The sequence below is a fragment of the Gymnogyps californianus genome, chromosome 12 (assembly GCF_018139145.2).
Source record: "Gymnogyps californianus isolate 813 chromosome 12, ASM1813914v2, whole genome shotgun sequence".
Lineage (NCBI taxonomy): Eukaryota > Metazoa > Chordata > Aves > Accipitriformes > Cathartidae > Gymnogyps > Gymnogyps californianus.
The window spans coordinates 23654374-23669022 of NC_059482.1; the positions used below are offsets into that span (position 1 = coordinate 23654374).

General features: G+C 58.5%; 2 protein-coding genes across 4 annotated transcripts in view; one reads left to right on the forward strand and one right to left on the reverse strand.

Moving 5' to 3' along the window:
* Positions 1-751, reverse strand: part of CSNK2A2 (casein kinase 2 alpha 2) — a 28391-nt gene extending 27640 nt beyond the window's left edge. For 2 of the 3 annotated variants that reach the window (XM_050904100.1, XM_050904099.1), the window contains exons 1-2: positions 460-751; positions 70-181 (exon numbers count right to left, since the gene is read on the reverse strand). In XM_050904100.1, coding sequence (XP_050760057.1) covers positions 70-181; positions 460-563 — 216 coding nt within the window. In that variant the 5' untranslated portion in view covers positions 564-751. Of the gene's footprint in view, positions 1-69; positions 182-459 lie in introns of those variants that run through there. The other variant, XM_050904101.1, reaches the window with a different exon arrangement.
* Positions 752-6899: 6148 nt separating this feature from the next.
* CCDC113 (coiled-coil domain containing 113) lies at positions 6900-14172 on the forward strand. The gene is made up of 8 exons (XM_050904201.1): positions 6900-6992; positions 8360-8521; positions 9566-9721; positions 10162-10242; positions 10797-10952; positions 11645-11752; positions 12306-12461; positions 13970-14172. The coding sequence occupies exons 1-8, from the start codon at positions 6900-6902 to the stop codon at positions 14030-14032; spliced, it is 975 nt and encodes a 324-aa protein (XP_050760158.1). The 3' UTR covers positions 14033-14172.
* Positions 14173-14649: the final 477 nt, after the last annotated feature.

The window sequence follows — 14649 nt, forward strand, 5'->3', positions numbered from 1 at the left end:
CTAACCCAGCTCCTCTCCCCCTCGCCTCCCGCCACCGCAAGCCCCTACAGCCATCAACGGGACACTCACCTTGAGGATCTTCACGACGACCCTCTCGTTGTTGGTGATGTTGATGGCCTCAAAGACCTCGCTGTACTTCCCTCGCCCGAGCTTGCGAACCAGCTGGTAGTCGTCCTGATTGCTGCGGGCACCAAGAGGAGAGGAGGAGGGGGGGGGGGGGGGTCAGGATAACTGACAGGGCAGCAGGCCGCGGGGGGGGGCCCTCTCCCAGCCCCCCCCCCAGCCGCCCGCAGCCCCCCGGGGACACCCCAAAACGGGGGTGGGGGGCAGGGAACCCTCCCCGTGGGCTGAGGCCCGCAGAAGGGTGCGGGGCCGCCGGCGGCCCGGGGAAGTGGGGGGGGGGGGGGGGGGGGGGGGGGGGGGGGGGGGGGGGGGGGAGGTCCCCGCGGGGCGCTTTACCCCCAGCTCGGGACGTGCGCCTCGTAGTCCCAGTACTCGCGGCTCCTCAGGCTGTTCACCTCGGCGTACACCCGCGCCCGGCTGCCGGCGGCCGGGCCGGGCATGGCGGCGCCGGGCGGCGGCTGCAGGAGGAGGAGGAGGGCGCGGGGCCGGCGCGGGAGGCCGGCGAGGCGGGGCGCGGCGCGCAGGAGGGCGGCGGCGGCGGGCGGCGGCAGGGCCAGGCCGGAGCGGGGCCGGAGCGGGGCGGGGCGGGGCCGGCCCGGGGGCGGCGGGCGCGGGGCCCGCGCGAAGCGTGCCGAGGCCCGGGCCCGGTGCCGGCGGCGGCGGCTGCAGCCTGGGCCGGCCCCGAGCGCCGCGCAGCCAACCCGGAAAAGGCGCCGCCGCGAGAGGCGCCCGCCCGCCGCTGCCCAGCCGCCCGCCGCGCAGCGCCCCCCGGCGGCGCGGAGGTCCGGCCCCTCGGCGCCCGCTCGCCGGGCGGCTGCCGTCACGCCTCGTCACGCCTCGTCACGCCTCGTCACCCCCCCCCCCCATCGCAACCGTCACTCACCCGTCAGGCCCCCGTCACCCCTCCTCAGCCCGCCTCCTGTCACCCGCCAGGGCCCTGTCACCCAAGCCCTCCCCATCCCCTGTCACCCACCCAGCCTCCTCCTGTCCCCATCACAGCTTAGTCACACCCTGTCACACCACTGTCACACCCTGACACCCTTGTCACCCCCTCGCACCCTATTGCGGACCCTGTCACCTCTGCCGCCCCCGTCACCCCACCTCAGTCCTGTCACAGCCCTGGTCAGTCCCCTGTTACGCCGTCACCCCCATCATCACCTGCCACAGCCCCTGTCACAGTCCCTCATCACCCCCTGTCACCCCATCACCTCTTGTCACCCCCAAGGTGGGACCTTGGATGGAGGAAAGGCTCCATGTTCCTCTGGAGGGACTTCACAGAACCACAGGCTGGCTGAGGTTGGAGGCACCTCTGGAGGTCACCTGGTCCTACCCTCCGCTCAAGCAGGGCCACCCAGAGCCGGTTGCCCAGGACCATGTCCAGACGGCTTCTGAATACTTCCACGGATGGAGACTCCACAACTCCCTGGGCAACCTGTGCCAGTGCTCGGTCACCCTCACAGTGAAAAAGTGTTTCCTGGCGTTCAGAGGGAACCTCCCGTGTTTCAGTTTGTGCCCATTGCCTCTGGTCCTCACACTGGGCACCACTGGAAAGAGCCTGGCTCCCTCTTCTTTGTACCCACCCTCCAGTCTCTCATTCATCTTTGTGGCCCTTCACTGGGCTCCCCAGTATGTCCCCGTCTCTCTTGTACTGAGGAGCCCAGCACTCCAGGAGCGGCCCCACCATTGCTGAGCAGAGGGGAAGCATCCCCTCCCTCCACCTCCTGGCAATATTTTGCCTAACGCAGCCCAGGACACCATTAGTCGTCTTTGCGGCTTATGTCCAGCTTGGTGTCCACCAAGACCCTCAGGTCCTTTTCAGCCAAGCTGCTTCCCAGCTGGGTGGCCCCCAGTGTATACTGGTGCCTGGGGTTGTTCCTCCCCAGGAGCAGGACTTTGCACGTCTCCTTGTTCAGGAGAACTTCAGGAGGTTCCTGCCAGCCCATTTCTCCAGCCTGTCCAGGTCCCTCTGGATGGCAGCACGACCCTCTGGAGTATCAGCCACTCCTCCCAGTTTGGTGTCATCTGCCAACCTGCTGAGGGTGCGCCCTGCCCCATCATCCAGATCATTGATGAAGATGATCGGACTGGCAATGCTTTACCTAATGCAGAGCCCCGGAGACCATTCATTCACCTTCTTTGCAGCAAGGGCACGTTGCTGGCTCATGTTCAGCTTGGCGTTCACCAGGACCCCCAGGTCCTTTTCAGAAAAGCTGCTTCCCAACAGAACTGGACCCCTGGGGTATACCGCTAGTGACTGGCCTCCAACTGGCCACTAATCACCACCCTCCGGGCCAGTCCATCTCACGCCCTCACCTCCCAGTGCCGGGTGAGTCCCAGGGGAACAACTCCAGCCCTTCCCCAAGCCCATGCCAGCTGGGTGCAGCCAGGTCTCAGCACCAGCCACCAGCCCGTGAGGTGACAGAGCCGAGCTTGGGACACGGGTTGCTTGGTCTTACTCTGCTGCTGCTCCTGGCTGGCCTCCAAACATCAGCTTAGGCTCAGCTGGAAATTAGACCGGGCTCCAGGCTGTTTCATGCCGGCTGCCGAGGAGCCTTTCCAGGCATCAGGTCACAGGGCCACCACTGTCCTGCCTTTTCTGCAGGCGTGCACTTTCAAGTCAAAACCAAGGTCAGGTTGGAGCCTTCAAACTGCCTGTAGATTTTGCCCTTCTTAGTATTGCTATTAATGGGAAAAGCAGCACTTGGTAAACAGAGGAGATATAAGCCTTAGGCGGCTCTCCCTGATGGAAGTACATCGATGATTTTCTTTTCCTTTGGGTGCTAAGAAAGGAAAAGGACCCACAGGGTCCTCAATTCACAGGGCTAAAGCTGATGTGAGTGCTGGGCCTTGAGGAAACCTAAGGAAAGTCTCCCTGGGAAGATCAGCACATGGAGTCAACTGTGCACTGCAAAACCCAGTGAGCTTTCCAGGTGCCTGAGACTGAATGATGAGAAAACCCAACAAGACTTTATCGTTTCATACTTTGCGTCCTGACCGAACGCAGTCCAGGCAAGACTTTCACAGGATCTTTGGAAAACAAGGAGGATGCGTTCAAAATGCTCGCTCTCCCAGGGCACTCGGCACTGGAGAGAAAAGGCAAGCTCGACACCCGCTCCTGCAAAACCTGTCTTAGCAAAGCGAGAGGTAAATCAGCTGTCCTTGGGGAAGTCTGCCACGTCCAGAGTCCAGCTTACTGGCCTCTTCCGACCAAGACTGCAGAGCGAAGACCAATGTTGTCTCCTAGGACCTGGAGGAGATGCAGAAATGCATAAGCAAAGCAGTCAGCCCTTGCATAAACTGGAATTTATGACAGCATATGCAAAGGCATTGAGTCATAGGTTTAAAGCGGTGCGGTGATACCGGCATGTGCGTATGGCTTTTTTGCAGAGCGAGACAACTAGAGCTGCACCGCTACACGGCTGGGACATTCATCTCTCCCAGTAAATTCTGCATGGGACAAGGGTAAAATCCTGCGTTAAAAGGGAGATTTGCATTCCACAGGGTGCTGCTATTTGGGCATAGGCACTCGAACGTCGAGTTGGCTAAAATTTTTCTGAAGGATTATTTTCCCGGTGGAGTACGCCGGGTTGTCAGCAGTTTCATCACCGGTGACATCTTCCTTGGCGCTTTCCAGCAGGACACCGGCAGGCTACGGAACTGGCTTGCCAGGCTGATTTCTGGCAGGAAAGCCAGCCGGTGTGCTGCCAGCTCCTCCAGCTGACGCCTCGGCTGCCCGGCTGCGGGAACCGGGGCTGCCTGCTGGTTTCTGATGCTGCCCGGCGCTTCCCACAGCAGAAAGCCCTGTTTGCAGTTACAGGGAAGTTTGCCAAGCTTTACCTACTTTCTCTGAAATGCCAGTGAGCTGTTTTTATTATTATTATTATTATTATTATTATTATTATTATTATTACTACTACTACTACTATTTTCAAATCTGGCCAGAAAGGTCCAGCTGTTTCCCAGAGCAAAGTCAGGGAAAATATGGGTTTGGCCATTGAAAACACCTGGAGATCTTGTCCTGAAGGTACTTCAGAGCTCTGGAGCCTGGCGTTTGGCAAGGGATAAATCTGGCAGAGATGTGCTGAGTCTCCTGCTGACCTCTGAAAAGCTTGTGCAGCTGGACAGAGCTATAAACTTCTTAAAATCTGCACCCCACATTCCTGCAGCTGCAAAACCTCTGGCACAACACTGCTGGACCCTCCAGAGATGCCATCCCTGCCCACCATCCCATCATGGCTCCCCTGGGTCACTCAGCTGCCTCTCCCCATCCTACCGAACGATGAAATACTGGCTGTCTCAGGTTGGAGCATCACAAAACGTGGGCCGGTGCAGAGACCGACAATCTGGTGTTATAATTACCTCTGCGGTCTTAATCAGCCAGCTCACACAAGCACTGCTTTTAACACAGGTTTTAATTCATGACCCCATGTTAAGCTTTTCCATGGGATCCCCATCCCACCCGGCATGCAAAGAGGACTTCCAGGCTGTGTCACATCGTGCTGTCCCCTCCTCATCATCTCAAAATGCTTGATTTCTGGCATCGAGTTCTGTATGTGATGAAGATCCTGCAATGAGGGGTGTTCATCCCTGCACCCGACGAGGCCAGGAAGCATGGTTCCTCCTGTGGATTGGATGCGGTTATGACTCAAGAAGCGTTTTGAAGATGAATTTTGACATGTTCTGGCCAGAAATAGGACCGGCATTGCCAGGGCATTGATTTTCCTCCCGTTTATATAATTAGGTTGACTTGCATCCCTCATCCTAGAAAAGCTGTGGAGATGCATCACCGGCCACGTCATCAGCTTTCGGGGGAGAGATGCACATTCAAACAGACCTGCCACCCGCCGCTGTTGGTCCTGAGCACCCAGCACAGGGAAGTCAGAGCACATTCTTGTGCCATGGTCTGGATCCAGCAACAGGGACACTTAGAAACGATGCTCCACACCCTCACAAAGCTCCTAAAATTAGGCATGCCTGTGGGGCAGCTGCCTTTGGGACTGGTGCTACTGTTGCCCCCGGTTTTACAGCCAGACCATGATAAAGCAGAGTCTGTTAAGAGGAAGATTGCAGCACCACAGGCAGACAAACCCCCACCGTGGTGCAGATGCACCCCAAATGTGAGCTGGGGGCCAGCGTTTGCCTGCACCCCTCCAGAAGCTTGGCTGACCAGCTGATGGGCCGGATCCTGTCTGGCACGTCTGGCGAGGAGGAGCCGGGAGGCAGTGCCTAACCAAGAGCTTCTGGGAGCGGGCACCGCAGGAGCGGGAGCGATGCGCACCCCAGGAGACCCCCGGCAGGGTTGCCCCTCCAGCATCACACCCCCCTGTGTCGCTCCGGCCAATGCTCCCGTGGATGCGTTTGCACCGCAGACGCCTCGCTGGGGGCTCAGGGACCCCCCTGAGCTGCAGCCCCTCGGGCAGGGGCCAGCTGTGTCCCTGGGGGCTGCCTCCCCCCGCACCCTTCCAGCAGCACCTTTCCCCCCACCCCAGAGGCCTGCAGGACCCCCCCAGGACCCCCGCGTGGGTGGGGAAGCACGGCCCGAGCTGCGTGTGTGTGTGCATCTGTGTGACCTTGTGTCAGTGTCTGTGTGTGCGCACGTGTGTCCGGGTGTGTGTGCATGTATGTGCATGGACATGACACTCCATGTGTATCTGTATGTATGTGTCCGTGTGTCCCTGTCCCCGTGTGCCCACATGTCCCGTGCCCCCGTCCCCCCATTCCCCCTGTCCCTATGTCCCCCATGTCCTGTGTCCCACATCCCGTGCCCGGTGTCCCACGTCCACCCGTGTCCCCATGCCCCTGTCCCTGTGCCCCTGTATCCCCCCATACCCCATCCCTGTGCCCCCATGTCCCCCTCTGTCCTCATGCCCCCTGTCCCTGTGCCCGTGTCCCCATATCCTGTGTCCCATGTCCTGTGTCTGCCCGTGTCCCATGTCCCCCCCATGTCCCCCCGTGTCCCCATGCCCCTGTCCCTGTGCCTGTGTCCCCCATGCCCCCTGTGCCCCCTGTCCCCCACATGTCCCCATGTCCCCCCATGTCCCATGCCTCCTGTCCCCATGTCCCGTGCCCGCCCGTGTCCCCGTGTCGCCCCCGCATCCCGTGCCCCATCCCCGTGTCCCGTATCCCTCCGTGTCCCGTGTCTCCCCCCTCCCTTCCCCCCCGCCCCGCCCGCCGCCCCGCCGGCAGCGCGCGCGCCGCCCCCGCCGTTGCCAGGAGACGGCGATGGCGGAGCAGGGCCTGGCGGCGCTGCCGCTGCCGCAGCTCCGGGCGCAGCTGCGGGAGGCGCGGTACCGGCGGCCGGGCGGGGCTGGGGGTCCTCGGCCTGCGGGGCCCTGCTGGGGGCTGCGGGGGCCGGGCCGGGGCTGGGGGCGCCGCTGGGCCTTAACCCCCGGCAGGGCCGGGCCAGGGTGGGCAGGGCCGGGCAGGGCGGCCCCCGGCTGCCCCGGTGGTCCGGCTGGGCCACGGGTGCCGCCTCGCCGTGGCCGGGCTCTGGAGCCAGGCTGCCCGCTCTCCCGCCCCAGACCCCCGGGAGGACCCGGTGCCCCAGGCTCTGCCGGCTGCTTCGGGTCCGGGAAGGAGCGGGTTTGGCCGAGCCCCTGTGTCCTGGCCGGGGTGACCTCAGGCCCTCCCGCGCCTTTCGGGTTGGCCGCTGTGCCCGGCGGTCGCCTGTTTCGGCTGAGCCGCTCCCCGACGCGGTGCTTAGCTCGGCCGAGGGCTCAGCCTGACCCCCTTCTCCTCGCAGCCACACCAACGCCCTGCTCCAAACGGAGGCGGAAATGTTTGAGAAATGGTACCGTAAGATGGAGCCGTGCGGCCCGTCGCTCCAGCTGCTGTCCGAGACGCGTGATGCCCCACCGGAGCTGACACAGGTACAGCTCCGGAGCCAGGGCAGTGGCTGCGCAGCTGCAGGTACTGGGTTTTCGGGTCTGGCTGCCGCCTGACTGCACGGAGCCATGACCCTTCCTCCCTCTGCAGCCCCTCTGACCTCCCGATCTCAACGCTCGTCTGACAGGGGGTCAGCAGGCAAGCTCCCCGCTTTGAAATGTGATGAAGAAAGTCCCCCAACAGCCCTCTGCACTTGGGCTTCACAGGGATGAGCCCTTAACCTAGACACCTGCTTGCAAAAAGCTGCTGCTGGTCTTGTAGGTGTAAGAGTTCGGGCTGCCTTGCCGTTCCTGCACTCGGTGTAAAGGCCAGGCTGCCTTCTCATTTCTCCTCCTCCAGCTAATGCTGTCTCTCTTCCCTGTGTGACAGCACTGCGTCCTCCTGAGCGGCGAGTGCCAGGGAGGTCTGGAATGAGTTAACCCCCACACAGCATAATTTGAAGTAGAAGTCAAACAAATAGGGAGGCTGGTGCCAAGAAAGCGGCAGACTGGCCCAAGGCCGTGCCAGGTCTGTGACAGGACGCTCTGCTCCTCTCCTCCCTCCTGGAGAAGTTCATGTGGGCTCAGACCTGTGTGCCTCCACACTCGGGTACCTCCCCTGAGCGCGTATTGCTCTCTTCCTTCTCACTGGAGCCGTGAACAGGCTTTTGGAGCAGATACCTGGCCTGAACATCACCTTTTCACCAGAGACGCAGTGAACAGAAGCTCTAGACACTTTGCGGTGGAGCTCCTTTCGGCCAGCGTCCTGCACTGGGTTTTAGCGCCTGTCTGAGTCCAAAGTAGCCGTTTTCCGCTTAGTCCCAGACTGAGCCCTTAGAAACTTTGCCTTTGGCCAGGTGGGCACGTGCCCTCCGCAAAGCAGCGCCTGCCTCGCTGTGTCCCCACGGCACTGGGAATTGCTCCCGAGTGGTGTCAGTTCTTCCAAGAGCATACTCCAGCCTGCCCGTGCTGCAGTAAGCTCAGCTCCTCGGGGCATCTGACCCAGGCAGTGGTAGGAGACCCCATTTGTCCTACACAACAATTAGCATCTTGGCTACGAAGAGGTGTTTTTACCTGCCCACATGAAGCTGTCACATCGGCTTTAACCTCTAGCCCTGGATTTGCCTGTTGAATTGAACTGCAAGTGCTTGCGTGGGAGAGTTTTGTGGGTGGATGAGAGGACAGATGGGGTCAGCCCAGGTGTGGCCCTGAGTTACCTCTGCTCTGGAGAGGCCTCCTTGTCCTCGCTGTAAGCTGGAATCCCTCTAACGTGACCGGTGAGATTATTTTCTTTTTGCATGCAGGTAAGCGTAGCAACAGTTGGCCAGCGCTGGCTTTCTAACGGCATCTGTGTTTTTCCTTGGTTGTTGCAGACACGTGGCAGATACAGATCCAAGTTGCATGGTGCAACGGACTATTTTGTGGGCCTGACAGTGGAGCAGAAATGTGAGCTGGCTGAGCGGGAGCTGACTGAGATGAAGGATGAGATTCAGAGGATGAAGGAGGACTCAGAGCAGACCTTGCAGAACCTCGAGGTATGGCTCTCCAGGACCCTTATGATCACCAAGGTGTCAAAGAGTCTTGTTACTTTTCACACCTCTTTCAACGTGCCGTCCCTGAGGCAGTGAGACAGACTTGCTTGGTGAGGGCTGTTCATAGCAGAGCATTGCTGTGAGCGGTCCTGAGTTGAGAGTGGGAGCCAGAACTATCCTCTCACCTCACCCCTTTCTTGAAGGCGAGTACACTGACAGAGATCAGAGGTGCCCAGTCTCTAAAGATGGATCTTATTATGGCAGGAACCAATAGTAATACAGGCGAGGGGAAGATTTTTAGATAGACAAGCTCAGATCTGCTGTGTGAGATCAAGAAGTCAACACTTGAAAGAAAAATCTCCTTCTTGTCAGCTTCTTGAAGGTGTGCCCTTTGTGCCAGACGTATTTTTCATTCTAGCAGCCCCCAGAAGCTTCCTGATTTGGCTGGGCCCCATGCAGTCCTCTCCGCTGTCTCTGGGATTTCTTCAGAGCATGCTCCAAGTCTCCGAGACTGCGTTCCTGCTGTAGGCTCCTTGTGGCTGTACCACCAGCTCTGCCTGCCCTGTGCTGGCTGCCAAGACCTCCTCCTAGCCAAGATGCTCAGGAGCTTTTGGGGAAGGAGAGACCTCTGCATTCGGTTCAGACCACTGATGCTGCCTGCAGTGGCCAGGAGAGGTGAAGCAGGCAGCCCGTCCCTCTCGTGTGGCCACAGGGCATATGGAGTAAACACAGGGTGGTAATTTGTCTTGTGTTGGCTTAGTCAGGCTGGCAATGTTTGTAGGTCAGGATGGAGTGAGAGATGTTGAAGCTCAGGCACGTGAGAGATTTTTTTTCTTGTTCTTTTTCACTCAGTGAAGTAGCAGTGCTGTGTGAGCCTGCACCGTGTGCCCTGAGCTGCGCAGGGTGAAACTCGGCGCTCCCACAGGAGAAACGCTAGTAACGCCAGCGGAGAGCATGCCTGGTCCTTTCCGGTGTTCTCAGTTCCCAAAGCTGTTTGAATAAGGGAAGTTAGCACCTCTTGACTGTTACGTGACTTTATTTCTACAGGCAGTCATTGAAGAGGCAGATGTTTGGTGGACTGATGTTAAGAAAGCCATCAGTGACTTTGAGAAAGACATCGTCAGCACCATCTCCAGCAAGAAAGGGAGTATCATAGCTTCTGAGAAGCTGCTGAGATACATGGAGGAGAAGAACCGCCAGAGGGTCAGTGCATCATGGCAGATTTTGGGGCTGGTCTGTCATCTGACAAGTATGTTGGTTAGGGAAAATCCTAGTTCCCATGCTCCTGGGTGGCCTACATCACGTTTTCAGACTGTCTTGGCAAGTCTCTTTGGACAGCCCTTGTCACACTTGTCAGTCGGTGACCAGCCCAGGTGCTCATCAGGCTGCCGACCTGCGGCATCGCTGTGAGCACAGATGATGCAGGGCCCTTAGCGGAGCCTGGGAAAAGTGCACGGCCATGCCCCCACGTTTGGGGCAGGGTGATGCCGAGCAGCATTTCTCGCTGGGCTCCTTTCTAAGCCAGCAGTGAAGGCTGCAGTACGGATGAGATGAACGGGAACCGCACCATCAGGAGTGGGGTCTGGGTGCTCTTTCTCCTCCCAGGCTCTGCTGTTCCACTATAATCTGCTGTCTTTCTATAGGATCTGCTGCGAGAGAAGTTGCGCTTAAAAAATTATTTGCTCAAGGGTTACAAGAAGAAGCTGCAGCAGCAGCTCAGGCAGGTGCGTGCGGCAGTTGAGGAGAAGCAGGGACTAGATGGCCCCTTGAAGAATGAAAGGAGTACAGCCCAGTGCAGACTCAGGGCCTGCTCTGTGTAGAGATGCGTGGCCCTCCTCCTCCTCCCCTTCCTCCCCTTCCTCCTTTGCTCCTGACCTTGCTGCCTTTGTCAAAGGGCACTGTCATCTGCCCAGGTTCAGACCTGGCGCGTGTCTCCATGCATGGCATGAGACCAGAAGTCTCACAGAGTGGGAGCTGGCAGATGTCTTTGTGCCCTTTGGGAAAAGATGTCTGGTGGATCAGAGCAGTTCCCTGGGGACTGGCTGCTGCTGGCATGGCAGGAGCCTCACCAGAGGGGACCTGTCTGCGCTGCTTCGACCCTCTAAGCTAGGACACAGAGCACAGGCTCAGCAGCATGCTGTGTCTCGCATTTCTCCCCAAGCCCCAGGTTTACAGCCAGGCTGAAGGCTCTGTTCTTTAGGTCTGCTTTCCCCCCAGAGCAAAGTTCTCTTACTTGCGATGCGGCTTTCGTCAAGCTCTGCTTCCTTGGGGTTTGCAGAAGGAGCAGATGGGAGAGACACTCCACGAGCTCCGTTTGCAGCAGCTGCAGGTTAGAAATGCCCAGTACCAGGAGAAGATTGATGAGAAGAACCAGGAGCTGCTGCAGCTAAAACTGACCTCAGGGAAGACTGTCCAAGTCCTCAACTTCTATAAAGTGAGTGAACCTCCCAGCACCTCCACTTTGCCTTTCTTCTGTTTCCGAGGGTCACACACGAGCTGATTAACAGCCCTTGCATCCTTCCCTTTCTCAGTCAGAGGATGCCGAACACCTCTCTGCCTTCCCACTGACTTAGCAGTTCGGTTGGGAGGTTTGCCCAACACCCCAGAAGCAGCGATGCCCTCATTCGTGTTTGGCTGCAGCCTGACGATGGGGTTCATGCTTTGCAGCATGGTTATTTTACACCCCAGGGGAAAATTCCAGTAGGAAAGAGCTTTGGTGCTGACTCACACAGGAAAATACATTTTTTGCATAACCTGTGACATTTGAAAAGATGTCATGAGCTGCAGCCGTCACTCTGAGTCTCTGCTCTTGTCACTGAAAAGTGCTTCTCAGCTGGGTGTATTTGCTTCTCTCCGGTCAGCCGTTCTGTCTGGGTCCGTCCTAAACCCTGGCTGCTGTGCCGCGGGCTGTGCTGCAGTGTGACAGAGGACATAACGAAGCGGTAGCTGCGTGACCAGGGCATGACGCTGCCTTCTGCAGGGGACGAGCGGTGCCGCAGAGCTCCCTTGGGAGCAGAGCTCCTGCACCGCCAGCTGAGACCAAGCTGGAGGAGCAGAGGGGTGGCTTTGCAGGTGGCTGGGCGCTGCCGCTGCGCCCGCTGATGCTGTCCTGCTCTCGTGTTCCAGAGGAAGCTGCAGGATGCCATGGAAACGTCCACGTCTCTGATGAAAGACATCTCCCAGAGGAAGGAGCTGCTGCAGAGAATTGAAAGAGAAGCTGCTCTGGTGGAGGAGGTAAGAGAGTGATTTGGGAGGCCCTGAGACTTCACTTGGGAGGACTGTTTTGAGGTACTTTTTGTGGTATGTTGGATACCGATGCCCATTCGAGGCCCGGCAATGAGCTGGATACCTGGGTGCCTTTCTGGGTCTGAGCAAGTCCCGGGGCTCCTGCTGGTGCCAGTGAGCACGGGCAGGTTTGCAGAACAGGCCATGTTGGGGATTTTGGCCCTGGCTCCGCAAGGACCTGCCACTGGCTTCTTGAAATTTTGTTTCCTTGAAGTTTTCATCAGCAGTGTCCTCCCTGGGGAGAAGTGGCACTGCTGTCATACCAGTCTGGGCACGCATAGCCTGGTGGGGACACCACGGCTTTGGGAAGCGGGTTCAAGGGGCTCCCTAGCAGTGCTGCCTGGCAGAGATGGAGTCACCGGTGGATGCATCCCACTGCTCCCCACTCAGTGCCGGGGTTTAATTTATCCTGCCTGCCTGCTTCCCTGGAGGGCTGGCCACCAGCTGGCAGAGGGACATTTCCCTGGGATCTCCTTGCCCTCTGTCCCTATTCCTTCGGCAGCAACGAGCCAAAGCTGAGAGTGTGAATCGGCAGCTGCGGAAGCAGCTCTCAGACTACGACGTCCCCCCTGTGCTGAGTTACGTGCGGAAGAAGATGGCTGTTACTGACCTCGAAAACAGCCTCAAGGCTTGGGAGAGGAAGGTGGCAGTTTCCGAGGTGAGCGAGACTGGGCTGGGTGTGCAGGAGCCCGGACGTGTACCAGCCGGGCACTGGGTCCCAGTGGAGCCGCAACTGTGCCTGCCCACCGGCAGCCACCCTGGGGACTGGAGTGCTCGCTCCTGACCCACCAGGAAGCCGTGCGAGAGTTCTCGTGCGGCGGTTTCACCGGTGCCTGGCAGAGCCGGAGGCTCTTCCTGTTTATGGAGCAGCGATCGCTCCCTACCCCGAGGACAGAAGCTGAATTTTAATGACTGAGCTCAGAGGGAAAGCCAAGGCAAGGACACAGCTTTTAATTTGACAGGAAGCACCATCGGGCTGTTGCTATACTGAAACATGTCGTGTGTGTAAGGAGATGGGGACGTATGGCAGCCTGATATGTTTCCGGCTCTGCGTATGTAACCTGCACCGGCCTTTTCCAGCGCCCCTGATGGCTCCCCAGTGTTTGTAGTCCTCTCTGATGATCTCAGACATTTCTTACTTGTATCTTGACTCCTCCCTGATAAGGAAAGGCTGGCCAAGATCCAAACATGAGTGCATGGCAAAGTTGCAAGAATATCTTTGACTTCTGCCCCAACTCCTGCAGCCTGGGTGGAGATGGAGAGATAACACAGAGGAGAACAGTCAAAGCCTGGAGGCAGCAGGACATGTTTGTATCCCTGCCCCGTGTGCACAGCAGTGTGGGGAGAGAAGTGCCTGGGTTGGATGGGACGGATAGCGTGGTTCTGTGCCTTGACACCCTGCTCGGCCTCGACCAGGGATGGGCTTAGCTGTGGCTGGGACGGGGAAAGCTCTGGGCTTGCGCCTGTCCAGCACTTAGCCCCCCAGCACCCCAGTCCGCAATGGACAGGGCTTACGTGGTCCAGCCTTTCTCAGACGTCAGAACTGTGTGGATTTGGTCTTGACCCATCAGCGCCAGTGCTGTGAGTTCAGAAACAGGGGTCTGGCTGTGGCTACCCCAGAGCTGGTGGGCAGCCTGCCTGCAGTCCTGTCTTTGCACAAGCAGATCCCTTCTCACCCAGCTGCTCCCCTTGACCGGGAGACCCAGGCTCTGGCTTGCATGCTGTCTGTGCAGCAGTGCCCAGAGTCCTGCCAGCCTCTGGGAGCTGGAGAGCAGCGAGTGCTCAGGGGGCTAAAGAAGGAACCTGTAGTTGTCCCTGGGATAAGGGTGAGGCTATAAACCTGTTTTCTTTGCCGGCCCCTCTGTGGCAGGGCACGTTGAACACCCCTGCTGCCATGCAAGAGGCTGCGGGCTTCTGTACAGTGCTGTTGCGTGGGGTCTCCAGGCTTCCTGTGGCATTCAGGGGATAAACCAAAGCTGGTGGAGACCTGCAGGAGCTCTCCTCAGCGTGCCACAGCAAGCACCGATCTCAGGTGGGAGCAGGGCGGTGTGAAGGGGCAAGCAATACAGCAATTCAGGCCAGGCTAGATTCCAGCCTTGCAGCTTTCTCCACAACATATCACTGCTGTCTGAACATATTAAGGTCTTTTCCTTTCTCCTCTTGCAGATGTCCTTGCACAGCTACCGCAGAGCATGGAACCAGGTCAAGATGTCTGGTAACCAGCACTAGGCTTGTCTGATGCTGCAAGGCGGGCAGTGGAAGCTGCAGAAGGAGCCAGCCCTGTGGGGAAGTTTGCTGTCAAGTGGGTAAATGTAGCACCCTGCAAGCTGCAGTGAGATGAAACCAGTTCTGCGTGAAATGATAAAGAAACCCATGGCTCTGTTGTGAGGCCATCTCTTTGGTGTGTCCCAGCATGTGCTGGCTTCCACCAGGCCCTGCTGCCTGGCCCTGCTAGGTCAGCCAGCTCTGCTCTGCGTGCTCCCCCCTCCCTCCATCACCACAAGCAGTTATTCTCTGGTAATCAAATCTGACATGTTCACAGGAACTGTCCTTTCTCTCTGGGCAAGCCCTGGTGATCACTTAATGCAGGAGGAACCAGAGGGGATTCCCTGGGAGATGTGGGAGTTTAACATCTCTAAGCAGGCACCGACAATAGAAGAGAGTGGAGCAGTGTGAGCATATAGGGCAAATCATTTCAACATGGCATTCATGAACCTAGCAGGCTTTCCGATCACAAAAGGATGCTTCATTTATGTAAAGAAAACAGCAAGAAAGGAGCAGCTACCCCTTTCCCAAGCACCCGAGGCAAGTGTAAGTGTCCCTTGGAGATGGGAAGCGTTTTCCCA

Excerpts from the sequence above, each read along its gene's own strand:
- CCDC113 (XM_050904201.1), top strand. The coding sequence starts at position 6,900 with ATGTTTGAGAAATGGTACCGTAAGATGGAGCCGTGCGGCCCGTCGCTC. Across the intron at positions 6,993-8,359 it reads CCCCACCGGAGCTGACACAG|ACACGTGGCAGATACAGATC; the intron begins GTACAGCTCCGG and ends TGGTTGTTGCAG. Across the intron at positions 10,953-11,644 it reads AAGTCCTCAACTTCTATAAA|AGGAAGCTGCAGGATGCCAT; the intron begins GTGAGTGAACCT and ends CTCGTGTTCCAG.